Here is a 12,872-nt window from a genome sequence, read left to right on the forward strand (position 1 = left end):
CCTGGTTTCTGGAAAAGGGGAATCGGAACTTTTCCCTTATTTGCATATTGGTGAGGCATTATCCCCATCTCCTTATATCATATCTTTTATAAAGAAATGTGGGGTAACTAGAATGAGATCATCCATAGGTAGCTGGTACAAAAAAAAATCATGTATTTAAAAATGGTCATAGATTAAGAAAGAGAAAGCGGTAGAAAAGAATAGAAGAATAAAAGAAAGAAAGAAAGTCAAGAAACCTTAAAATATTATTTGTAAGCATAACCGACAAACCAACCAATAAACTGGATGTTCTTTGGGAAGAGTAAAAAATATCGATCTATCTTAAATAGAATCAAAAACTTTGCCCCATAGCATTACGGACTGGAGAACTGGCGGACGGACAGACAAACATTTGAACTATAGAGTAGTTTTGTTATTGTAATGTTTATTAAAAGTTCTCGTATTCAAAACATTTGCAAATTAAATAATCCTAAAATTAATGAAATTTTTCATCCTATATCGAAATACATAAGAATCAAATTTCCAACGTGATGGGGGAAAGTAATGGATCACTATGAAAGAAAAGGTATCTTCCTGATAGTTGTGTTTATTATTTGTTTATATTAGCAGGAAACTTCAAGTGTACTCTAGTTGTAAAGACAGATTTCATTTCAGATAAAATTTGAGAGTACTTTTAGTTCGATGCTACTATTTGCCTTAAAATAAGAAATCAATATCTTCTTTGAAAGAAAATGTTATTAGTTGTTTAAATCGTCTTTGACATTTGAAATTTATGATTCAAATTTAGTTTTTGTTCTTTAAAAAGTTCAATTATACTTATTTTCCTACTTCATCTAAAAGTGCTGCAACAATTTGGCTTAATGTGTTGTTAAAGCAGATGCTTCACTTCTAACTGTTATCGAAAATTACATTTTAGAGTAATTTTTCTGCAGAAATATTTATTAGTTGTAAATAGAATATGTTGCCTTCTTGCCTTGCTAAAATTGGATCCAGTAAATTAATGTCATTCAACTTATTTTTACTTGCAACTAGTCATCGACTTATTAGCACGAAAAAGAAAACTATCAAAACATTTTTTTTTTATTATTTTGATGTACATACATAGGGTGTCCCACGTAAACAGTTTTTTTTTCATACGCCCATTACTCCCTTAAAATTAAAGCTATCTTAGAAAATAAAATTTAATTGAGTCTTGTAATTAAGTAATAAAATCAATCTGTTGAATTATACGTGAACGATTGTTTCGTCTTATTTTGTGGATTTTTTTATAACAATCCTATCATAACTTAAATATTTAAGGAGTGATTAACATTTTTGATTTATTCAGTTTACGTGGAACACCATATATGTATCTTTTTTTTTTAAAGTTTAGGCTTAATCTGATTATTATTTTTTGTTTCAGTTTTGATGTTGAGAATGGTGGAAGTCCGAACCGTTATCCGCCGGATGGGACGGGACCAGCAGGACTGGTCCTCCAGAATATGCCCCAGAGACGAGAGAGCTTCCTGTACAGGTATACAAGGTAGACAAAGACTCAACACACACAAATGAATTCAGGACTTTTCTTCTTTTATATTAATTTGGCAGATTTTTGCAAATTTTTTTTACTAAAATTTTGATTCAATTACAAAATTACGTGTTGATTTTTATCACATTTTTCTTTTTTTATCTTCAAAAATGTTTGCTAATGTTACAGGCACAAATAAAAATGAATTCAAGACCTCATGACATTTATACAATTATAACATACTTTTTAAGCTTAAAATAGTTTTGACATAAGTTTGAACATATTCTTATAACGTTTGATAATTATAGATTAAAAAAACATTACTTATAATCACTTGACAAATGAATTATATTTTTTAACCATTCAAAACACAGACTTTAGACTTATAAATATTTTATTTATGTTGCATGTAATTATTTTTGTCATTTATTGGTCAGGTCTTTCATAAGGGGAGTGATTGGATTAAGGGGTGGAAGAGGGGGATCGATATTTTAGCCCGCAGTGTTTTATACTTCATTACAGAACATGAAAATTGGGTGTAAGATCCAAGTACTAATATAACCATTGTCAGGTCGGACTCAGAGTTTGAGATGTCTCCCAAATCCATATCAAGACATTCATCAATTGCTAGCGAAGTTGGGTGAGTACAACAATAAATGTCGTCCTTTTTACGAGTTTTGTCTAAAATATATATTTCATGATTCTGTTGTAAAAGTCGTATTCTACAGTAGAGGATTTATAAATATTATATCAACTTTTATTTCTTATATCAATATTTTATACTTATCATTATAATTATACATATAACAAAACAATCATTGTAAAAAAAACTGAAGTATTGATTAAATTTTATATCAACTGTAATTTCTGTACTGTTTAGTCAAGTAGTGGTTATTGTTACCTAATTCATACTGATTACCATACAAAATATTTCACTATATACATTATTGCTGTGTTAATTCTATAATCGAAAAAAATTACAATTGAAATGTAAGATATGGGTGGGAGGGAGGGGGTATATAGGCTTTTATAAGTAAGCTCAAACTGTTTCATACTTTTTAATTTTTCTCAAGATTATACTATAATTTCTTTATTGTTAAATGTATGATTAATGCAACCTTGACTTCGACAAAATGTTTGACAATAAAAATATATATATTTCACCCACAACCAAATTATTCTTTTCTGGTGGGATGAGTATTATGATTTTTTTGGATTTAACACAACATTTGAACTGTTTCTAAAAATACATTTAACGCTATTATACAATATCCAACAATATTGTTAAAAATATTGACTAAAACAGAAATTTTAATCTAGCAAGATTTATTTAGAGATTAAATCAATTATCTTTTGCTGGGTAAAAAGTCAGGGAGTAAGGGAGGGGACAATGGGCAATTAATTCAATTTAAGAGGGTTCGCTGAAAAGCAACGAAAACCAGATTTTTCAAGAAAATTTTACCAAAATTGTAAGGGGATCATGGTAACCTAATTTAGAACAAAATTAGTTCTAAGAAAAAAATCATTTACTTGAAAATTAAATTATCAACACATCACAATGTAGTAAACATTCTGTAATTAATCACTAGAAAAATCTTGTTTAAACCACCCTCAACCCTTCTAATATATTTATAACTGACCCCAAAATTCAAGCGGTTCTTAGATTATTTAATACATAAATACTTTTCTGTCTGCATATTCAAAACTAGCTCAGCTAGTTAGCGGGGCATTGATGCGCAAGTCCCCAAAATCAGTAAGAATCTGCTATATTCGTGCACATTCCCTTTAAGCCAGTCCCCAAAGTCTGAGACTACTTAAAAATTGAATATTCGATCCATTGTCCCCTCCCTTACTCCCTGGTAAAAAGTAATATTTTCCAATTTAGAGCCCATAAATCCGTAAAGTCTCTCTTGGGATATCAACATAACTCTTTTTTTCTTCATAAAACATGATAAAAAGATATGAGGCTGCTATTTTGTAATTTTATGTTTCTTTTTTTCCTTTATTGAGAACATAAATTTTTAAAATATATACTATATATATATCTAAATTTTGTAAAATCAAACATGGTAACAAACGATTAACATGCATAGGGACAAAGTGACTTCAAAAACAGCCACGTGACGTCATAAAATAGAGGTAGATGAGAGGAGAAGTGGGAAAGTAAACCCTTGAAAAAGAGATTGATAAATTATAATCATCATTTTTAAGACTTAAAATGGCTGATTTTTTATTCACTTTGTCCCTCTACGACCAACATTAGCTACCCCTTGGTGTACTAAGCTACATAATTGTTTATCTACAATCATCCATGGAAAGCATACATCTTCTAACTGGCTAAGCCTAAGTGATTTTGCATGTACCACCAAAAAAGAAGTTTATATAACAAAGTTAAAGAAAACAACCATTCTCTTATTTGGAGAGATATTATTTTTGGTGCATCACGTAATACAAATAAATCAGTTATATTAATGGAATTTCTATATCATATTATTTCAAGAACATATTAAAAATTTAACACATTTTATAGTTTAGCTAAGGTTTTTATGTGAAAAATTTTGTTTATCTATTATTACTGAAACATATGTTACAAATAGCCAAAGTATAGACATATTAGCATCCGCTACTAACCAGCAAGGGCTTTGCAATCAAGGGGTGGAATAAACTTGTTAAATATTAAATAAACTTTTTTTTACCTTTTTTAAAGACAAATTTCTTACCGGAAATAAAAAAGAAGTTGTTTCGTGTTATCAAGTTCTGTAGACATTTTCTCAACTTTACCAAAATAGATTTTCTGCAATTTCCTCTGAAGGTGAATGTGGAATGACCAAATTACTTCTCTTACCCTTCATTTATTTCCCAATAGCAAAACCGACAATGACAGTTTAGGTTAAAAATATGCGGTCTTTTTAGGTAGCTATAAATGTTAACATAAATCTAACTACATTTGTCTAAGAATTAACTCCTCTTCCGCACGCTTATAAACAAGTTATCCTTTTGCTCTGTATTTGGTAACAGCTAAAAACAATCAAAGGGGGAATTTTTTGGGACCATTTACAAAATAAGGGAAATCCACTGATTTTCTGATTTCTATTATTAGCTCAATAGATCCAATATTTACATACATTAATAATAAACTTTTGATTCAAATAAGAAATCATGATTTAAATTTTAAATCGTTTTTATATCATTTTAAATATATATATATAAGATCATTTGAAAAAAAAATTTAGACACATTTCATATTTCCAGGGTTCGGAAGCCGCAGCCGCAGCCTCAGCCTCAGCCACCATCAGCCGCGCGGCTTACGAGAAGCCTCAAAATCAGCCACGCGGCTTTCTCAGCCACCCAACAAGCCTCAGCCTTAGTCGCAGCCGCGCGGCTTAAAGAAAACATAAGCCACTGTAAGCCTCAGCCGCATTCAGCCACTGTAAGCCTCAGCCACTGTAAGCCTTTGCCACAAAACTCCAATTCAGCCACATTAAGCCTCAGCCGCACTAAGCCTCAGCCAACCTCAGCCACTGTAAGCCTCAGCCGCAATCAGCCTGGAATTTTGTGGCTGAGGCTTCGTGCGGCTGAGGCTTACAGTGGCTGAGTGTGGCTGAGGCTTTCAGTGGCTGAGGCTTACAGTGACTGAAAGATTTGTGGCTGAGGCTGCGGCTTACTGAAAGCCGCGTGGCTTATTGTGCGGCTGCGGCTTTTTAAAAGCCGCGCGGCTTATTGCGGCTGCGGCTTACTATAAGCCGCGCGGCTGAGTGCGGCTGCGGCTTAAAGTGGCTGATGCAAAAATTTAGCCGCGCGGCTTATTGCGGCTGCGGCTTATAGTGGCTGAGGCTGAAGAAAACATAAGCCTCGCGGCTTATTCCAAGGCTTAAGCTTAATTAAGCCACGCGGCTGAGGCTGTAGTTGGATATAAATATGTACCCAAAGTTTTATACTGGTACCCAAAGTTTTATTCTGGTACCCAAGGTTTTTTTCTGTTACACAAAGTTTTATACTGTGCCCCAAGAGGTTTAATCAACCTATTTTTGTGTTATTTAGATTTAAAAAGTAAAAATAAAAAAAAATTTAGGGGGGAGGAGATTTTTTTGGAGGGGGGGCACGGCTAGTCGACCCCTCTTTTTAAATTTTAATTTTAAAAAGAAAAAAAATGGGGGGGGGGATTTTTCATTTTTTGGGGATGTTGGGGGTATCCCACCCTTCAAAAAAATAGATTAAAACTATCACAGGACCAGTAGGTATATATCCTGAAGAGTAGAGCCTAATCGGTTCAGTGGTTACTAAGATCTTAAGCTTCAGACAGACAGATAGACAGACAACGTACTACTTTGTATTAAAGATAATACCCGGACGTCCTCTCTCCCATTTTTAAAAGTTTCCATAGGCATAATATGATTACCAGTATGACTTCGCAACGGATTAATATCCGTTGGATTAGAACCGGCTCTAAGCCATACTGAAAAAAATATGTATCGTATTAGTTTTAATGTCATTATTAAATTTAAGAACTTAATATGTTTAGCATTATAGCACAATGCTTAAACTTTATATTATTCTTTTACTTTTAAATCATATCCCGAGGATGCGAGATCGAATCCATCTAAACACACAAAATATAATTTTCACTTTCTGAAATTTCTGAATAAATTGCGAAAACTGTTTTTTAAATTTACATATTAAACAGTCACTTTAAATCTTAGAAAAAAAACAATTTTTTTCAATTTGTTTTTGAAGGGGCTAGAACATGCATACATTAGCCAATTAAGGAGAAGTAAAAATTTAAAATACACGCTACCCCCAGTCTACAAAGGTTAATACTATTCTTTTTAAAAAATGATTATAATACACATTTTAAACATTTGTTTAGTAATTATGTAAATTTAGATATATCCTCATAATAAAGTAACAGGATGTCTATCTGTTTTTTGTTTGTTTGTCTGTACTAAAGGATCTCACTTACCGCTGAACCGATATGGTTCTCCTTTACAGGGTAGCTTCTCATAGGTTCTTAGAAAGTTTATAACTATTTTGAGGGAGGGTACCATCAGCCTCCCAAGATAAATCCCCCCTAGAAAAGAGGCAAGTTTTTATGACAAATACTTTATAATAATTAATTTTAAAGACTATCTATTTTGAGGACAAATATAAACTGCGACCATGGCTCAACACGTAGCGCATCTGCTTGTCATCAGCGAGGTAATAAATTCGAATCTTGGCCAGACACTGCATTATAACTGAAGACGTTAAATGGTTTCTACTGCTGCTATGCTTGTTGTGTAACATGAAAAGTTAGAATAGGGGGAAACAGACGCAACTCATTACCATGAACGAACCGTTACGACTTTCAGGCAGGTAGTTCAATAAAAAAGTTGGTTGCTGGATAGAAATTACTAATACAAAAGAGGAAAGATATGGTTCCCATAGTTATCCAGGGTTAAGTTAGTGTCATAGAAACCCTCGACCGTGGCTCAACATGTAGCGCATCTGCTTGTTGTCTCGGAGTTAATAGGTTCGAATCTCGGCTTTGCAATGAGTCATAGCTACTAGGTTAGGTGCGCGAACTTAGTTAGAATAAAGGGAATGCCTTGGCATGAAACAGGTGCATGTTGTCTGGGAGTTGATAGGTTCGAATCTCGGCATTGCACTGCGTCATAAATAAAAATGTTAAAATGGGTTCCTACTGCTAGGTTAGGTGCGCGAACTTAATAGTTAGAATAAACGGAATGCCTTGGAACGAAACAGGTGTTCAGTTTGGATATCAGTATAAAACTTTGGGTACCAATATAAAACTTTGGTTACTAGTATAAAACTTTGGTTACCAGAATAAAATTTTGGGTACCAGTATAAAATTTTGGGTAACAGTATAAAACTTTGGGTACCAGTATAAAACTTTGGTTACCAGTAAAATTTGGGTACCAGTATAAAACTTTGGGTACCAGTATAAAACTTTGGGTACCAGAATAAAATCTGAGTACAAGTCTAAAACTTTGGGTACCATTATAAAACTTTGGGTACCAGTATAAAATTTGGGTACTAATTCTGAATCAAACATTTGAAAAAATCCTGCTGTCCTCCCCCCTCTTCCCTCCACTCCTATTCTCACAACCCCTAACCACCCTCAACTCTCCAAAAAATGTCCTAGAATGCATTTTAAAAATCCAATTTAGCCGAAGCCTCAGCTGCAAAGATATTTTATAATCAGCCATAAGATCAGCCGCAAGGCTTAATATTGTATTCAGCCGCAGCCGCATTCAGCTGCGCGGCTGAATTTAATTCAGCCACAGCCTCAGCCGCACGGCTTTCAGTAAGCCGCAGCCTCAGAATCAGCTGCGAGGCTTAATTATGTTATCAGCCACTCTCAGCCTCAGCCTCACTCAACCACGCGGCTTAATTTTCCAATCAGCCACTGTAAGCCGCAGCCTCTCTGAGCCGCGCGGCTTTCAGTAAGCCGCAGCCTCAGCCACAAATCCTTCAGCCACCGTAAGCCTTAGCCACCCTCAGCCACTGTAAGCCTCAGCCGCTCGAAGCCTCAGCCACAAAATTCCAATTCAGCCACTGTAAGCCTCAGCCACCCCAATTCTTATTAAGCCTCAGCCGCATTCAGCCGCAGCCACTCTCAGCCGCACTAAGCCTCAGCCACTTCCATAACTATAAGCCTCAGCCACGTCAGCCGCAGCCGCAAATTAGGATTCAGCCGCAGCCGCAGCCGCGCGGCTGATAGCGCGGCTTCCGAACCCTGCATATTTCAAAAAAGTTACTAAATTAAATAAGATGTTTGAGATTTTCTAAAAATATTTTTTAATTATCATCTGGATAAAATTATAATTTTTTTCCAAAAATAGTTTTTGTCTTTTGTTGTTGTGATAATACTGTACATTATTTTTTTTGTTTTCTAAAAAAATATTATTAATCTACAGAGCATTAACACTGGTTGTGTGTTAAGAAAGATTATAATGTATTGTTATTATGGTGAAACATCACTTCCACTTTTCCACAGCTTTCCGCAGATATTAAGGATAAAGATAACAAGAATAAAACCAGTTTGTTATCCCCGAGGGGGCAAAAGGCAAGGGCCAACAAAACTGGTATTTATTTTATGATTTTTATTTTAATATTCGTAAAAATTTTCTGTAATTCGATGCTATATATGATTTTTAGTATACCTGAGAACCGGTTCTAATCCGTCATATAATAATCAGTTTCGAAGCCGTACTGAAAATGCTATTACAATTGTTTTCACATTACTTAATAAAGCTGTTTGTAGTTATGATACTTTGTCGAAAGCTAATGCTAACCGTTATTATTATTAATCTTTGTGTCAATACTTTGCATGATTAAATATGCGCTACAAATTTCATTAATAAACAGGAATAAGGGATAGTTAAATTTTGTATAAAATAATACGGGTATTGTTCCTTTCCTATTTTATTCATATTTTTACAGTAGTTTTTCTTTCGTTTATAGTTCCTGCGGGGGGCTCTAACCCTTCGGGGCCAATTGCCTAACCCTGCGGGAAAATCACCTAACCCTACCTAAAGTAACCTATTAAAAGCCATTTTTAAAATACGACATATGGCCCCTTAAGAGGCGTTGCCACAAAATAGACTATACCATTACCCAATGATACAGTATTATATTATTTGAAAATAATTTATGTGCCTGTTTATGTTTAAGAGCTTTAGGTGTAAGTATTAAGGTTTAAAAGCAGTAGTAGAACGATAAAATTTATATTAACTTTTTAAAAAAGATTGTTTATAGTTCTTTTCAATAAGGAATACACATATTTAGTGAATATTATCGTTCTACTACTGTGTTTAAGCCTTAAAACTCACACCTTTACGGAATTTTAGCACAACCTACCTCTACCTTTGTAATTCAAAATAATTCACACACACAAAAAAAAACTTTTTACAACGGACTTACAACAGAACGGTAGAATATTTTTTATTTATTTATAGGGGTCTTAGTAATCATTTTGTCTATATCCATTTCATTATTCATCAATTATTTTATCTATTTGCCACGTTATCTAAAGATATTTTTCAGTAAAACTACTTAGAGAGGTATGGAGATGCATCTATATTATCTCTTCCTGTTGAGTTTATGCTGAACTCACTTCTTCTTTGTTCTAGAATATTAAATATAAAAGCGATGCTTTTCTATAATTACGTTTTTGATTTTCATCTCCAGGATTTTTTTTTATAAATATTACACAATTATTCCGTACCACAATAGGAAACAGACATTTAAGATGAGTTCAATACTCTGTATTAAGCTATTTTATTTACAAGCAGAGGCGTGTAGAAGTGGGTGCCAGGGTAAAAAAATGCACATACCCATTAAATTTAAGGCAAAGGTGAAAAAAGGACACGCTTCGTGCCTTAACTTTCCAATTTAAGGACACTTGTTTGACTTTTAAAGTATGTTAATTTTGTATGGAGTGTATCCCCCCTTAACATAAAGATAACATCCCTATATTGTTTATATAAACCCCTTCGGCTAAATCCTGTGCACGCCGATGTTTACAAACTTACTAAAGCGGTTGGTCATGTTTTAAGCCCCGCTTTTTTGTATCATGCAAACCTTGTTCATTTGAAAATAATATGATAAGAATTACTTCTAGCTCTGAAAGGAATTTTATTTGGAAACTTTAATCATATGAAATTACTCAATGTTTTATAAAAAAAAATTAAAATTTCAGTGTCCTAGTAAAACCAAATCGAATCGTTTTAATTTTTTAAGACAAAAAAACTCACACAATGAAATATGTGAATATTTTTCTGTGTCATAGACAACAAGATCCAGCTAGGTTGTAGAGTATATAATGCTAACATAGCACATACAAATTATCATTCTTTCAAGTGTTTCCGACCCTCAGAACAATTTTCTATCTGCTTAACAAATTTACTTTTAGTTACCCTTTATAATCATTTCATACGTTATATGTTCCTCAAAATTTCAAACGCATAAAATACTTTGTCCAATTTAATTAAAATTAGCTTAAGTTAATTTTGAATGTTAATGTAAATCTAATTTATCTCAATTGTTAGGGCTAAATCTCACAATTAATTAAATATCCGGTCTAATCATATAAAGACAGGTAGATTTTGTTTTAGTTCCTAGCGAAGTTAGTTTTTTTATTTTCTCAAAGAAAGTGGGGGGGGGGGGGGTGGAATACTATTCTTAAATTTATCTCACTGTATATAGAAAGAAAATGAATATGTAACAAATTCCTGGAATTGGACCTAACCACTTTTTATTTACATTTTACTTCTTGTTCAACATTTTATACTCATTTCTAACTTTCAAGGCGAAGGTTAAGAGTTGATAAAAAGAGATTAATGTGGTTTTCTTTTACTTATGTTGTTAAAACAGAGAATTTATACTGTAAACAATAATAGCAGTATTTCAAACTATTTATTACAAAACCAGATAATTGAATTTAAACATATAAAAAGTTCAATATATTGAATTTCTTACAATTAACAAGATTATTCTGAAGTATGAAGAAATAATTTGATTAACATAAATAAAGACTATATATAATTGTTAAAGTTTTTATAGTGCACAATACATTAAATCAAAACTTTTTGTGGGTCTAATAATATAAAAAAAATAGAACAAGGAAATTCTTATTTTATTATAGCAAACGCAATTTGTTAATCGAACAAGTACGGTAAAGTGATAAACCTATTGTTTAACAGTTAAATATAACCACCAAAGGGCAATACTGACATACTGAACTGCTTAATTACATGTGGCTTCGCTCGCCTTAGAATTGGTATTTTAAAAAGTAGTCTACAAACTGTAAAAGCTTTTAGAAACTCTACCTTTTTGTTGAGAAGAAGAATTCAAAGTAAACGTAATGTTAACTAAATATAACAAGAATGAATTTTAGTAGGTCAATACATCAAAGCTTTTAATAGTAGCAGCTTATAGTGCCTAATAAAAAATTACGTCCTAGAATACAAATGACCAATGATAGGCAAGTATACAGTTTACTAATGGTCAATTTTAATGTATACTGGACTATCATTGGTCATTTTTTAAGCTCTATAATCTGCTTACTACTAATAAACCAAAATATAATAGCTAATATATTACTTTTTTTCGACTGTTTTACTGTTTTTAAAAGCGAAGCTTTTCTATAATTAGGGTCGGTCCGTCCGTCCGTACGTCCGTCCGTCCGTCACGGATAGCTTTTTTCGTTAATTTAGACATGTTAGAAATGTCCTATCGATTTCAAATTTTGCATGGTGATTCCTTTAGTAGTTAGGTACGATTTAGAAAGCGTAGCAACTCTATAATCATTACCAGAATGTCCGTACGTCCATTTAAAACATGTTTTAAAATAGCTTTTTTCGTTAATTTAAGCATGTTAGAATTGTCCTATTGATTTCAAATTTTGCATGGTGATTCCTGTAATAGTTAGGTACAAGTTAGAAAGCGTAGCAACTCTATAATCATTACCAGAATGTCCGTACGTCCATTTAAAACATGTTGATTTTTTTACATTTTTAACAACAAATTTGTATGTGACCTAATTATCCGATTGGTCTGATTTTTGGTATACTGATTCCTGGGACAACAAAGTACAATATTATAAGCGAAGCAACTCTATAATCAAGTCCTAAAATGTAAGTATGTCCATAATCATTATCCTGTATCAAGCAGTTTTTCAACAAATTTATTTACAATTTTGCTTTGACTCTTATACATTCGCATTCTGATTATTCAGTTCTGACATTATACAAGTGTTAATGTCCGTTTGTCCTACCGTTTCAGAGCTTCGCTTTTATGGATGTTGTCATCCTTGTTTTTTATAAAATGAACTCTTTTATAGAAAAAATATATTTATAGTAAAAAGAATCGTACAGAAAAAGTTATGGGTAGATTCGATCTGAAAGTAAAAAGTCAGCTGGTAAAGTTCCCAAAGTTCTCGGGTATCAGGACGCGTAATTTTCTACAGAAAATAATTTACTTCTAAATTATTCTATTTTTCCTTCTTCTATATTCTATTTCTAACTAACATAAATTAATTTCTGGATTCATATTTTATATAAAAAAAATAACATTTGGACTAGTATTGTAAGAAGTAAATCTACTACAAAAAAGGGATCTAAAGGGATAACACAATGATGATACACCAAATTATCTTTTATCCATTTGTTAGTTGAAACGTTTGACAACTGAGCTGAATGACTCAATCAATCAAAATTTAATAAAAAGTCCCCAGGGTTATTATAAGACCAATGTCCACTCCCTCCCTGACTATAAAAAGTATATATTTGGCCGGACGTTGTTCAGTTCTACACCATATATATCAAGTGGACACATACCAAGATCTGCCAAGGGGAAAAAGAAA

General features: G+C 32.7%; 1 protein-coding gene across 5 annotated transcripts in view; it reads left to right on the top strand.

The window, feature by feature from the left end:
- The window catches only part of LOC145323275 (3',5'-cyclic-AMP phosphodiesterase 4C-like), a 325,817-nt gene that overhangs the window by 228,137 nt on the left and 84,808 nt on the right, over window positions 1–12,872 (top strand). For all 5 annotated transcript variants that reach the window (XM_080165721.1, XM_080165748.1, XM_080165743.1 and 2 more), the window contains 2 exons: window positions 1,403–1,513; window positions 2,079–2,147. In XM_080165721.1, the coding sequence (XP_080021847.1) occupies window positions 1,403–1,513; window positions 2,079–2,147 (180 nt within the window). The remainder of the gene's footprint in view (window positions 1–1,402; window positions 1,514–2,078; window positions 2,148–12,872) is intronic.

This window comes from Acartia tonsa, chromosome 1, assembly GCF_053477335.1.
Source record: "Acartia tonsa isolate MP-2025a chromosome 1, ASM5347733v1, whole genome shotgun sequence".
Lineage (NCBI taxonomy): Eukaryota > Metazoa > Arthropoda > Copepoda > Calanoida > Acartiidae > Acartia > Acartia tonsa.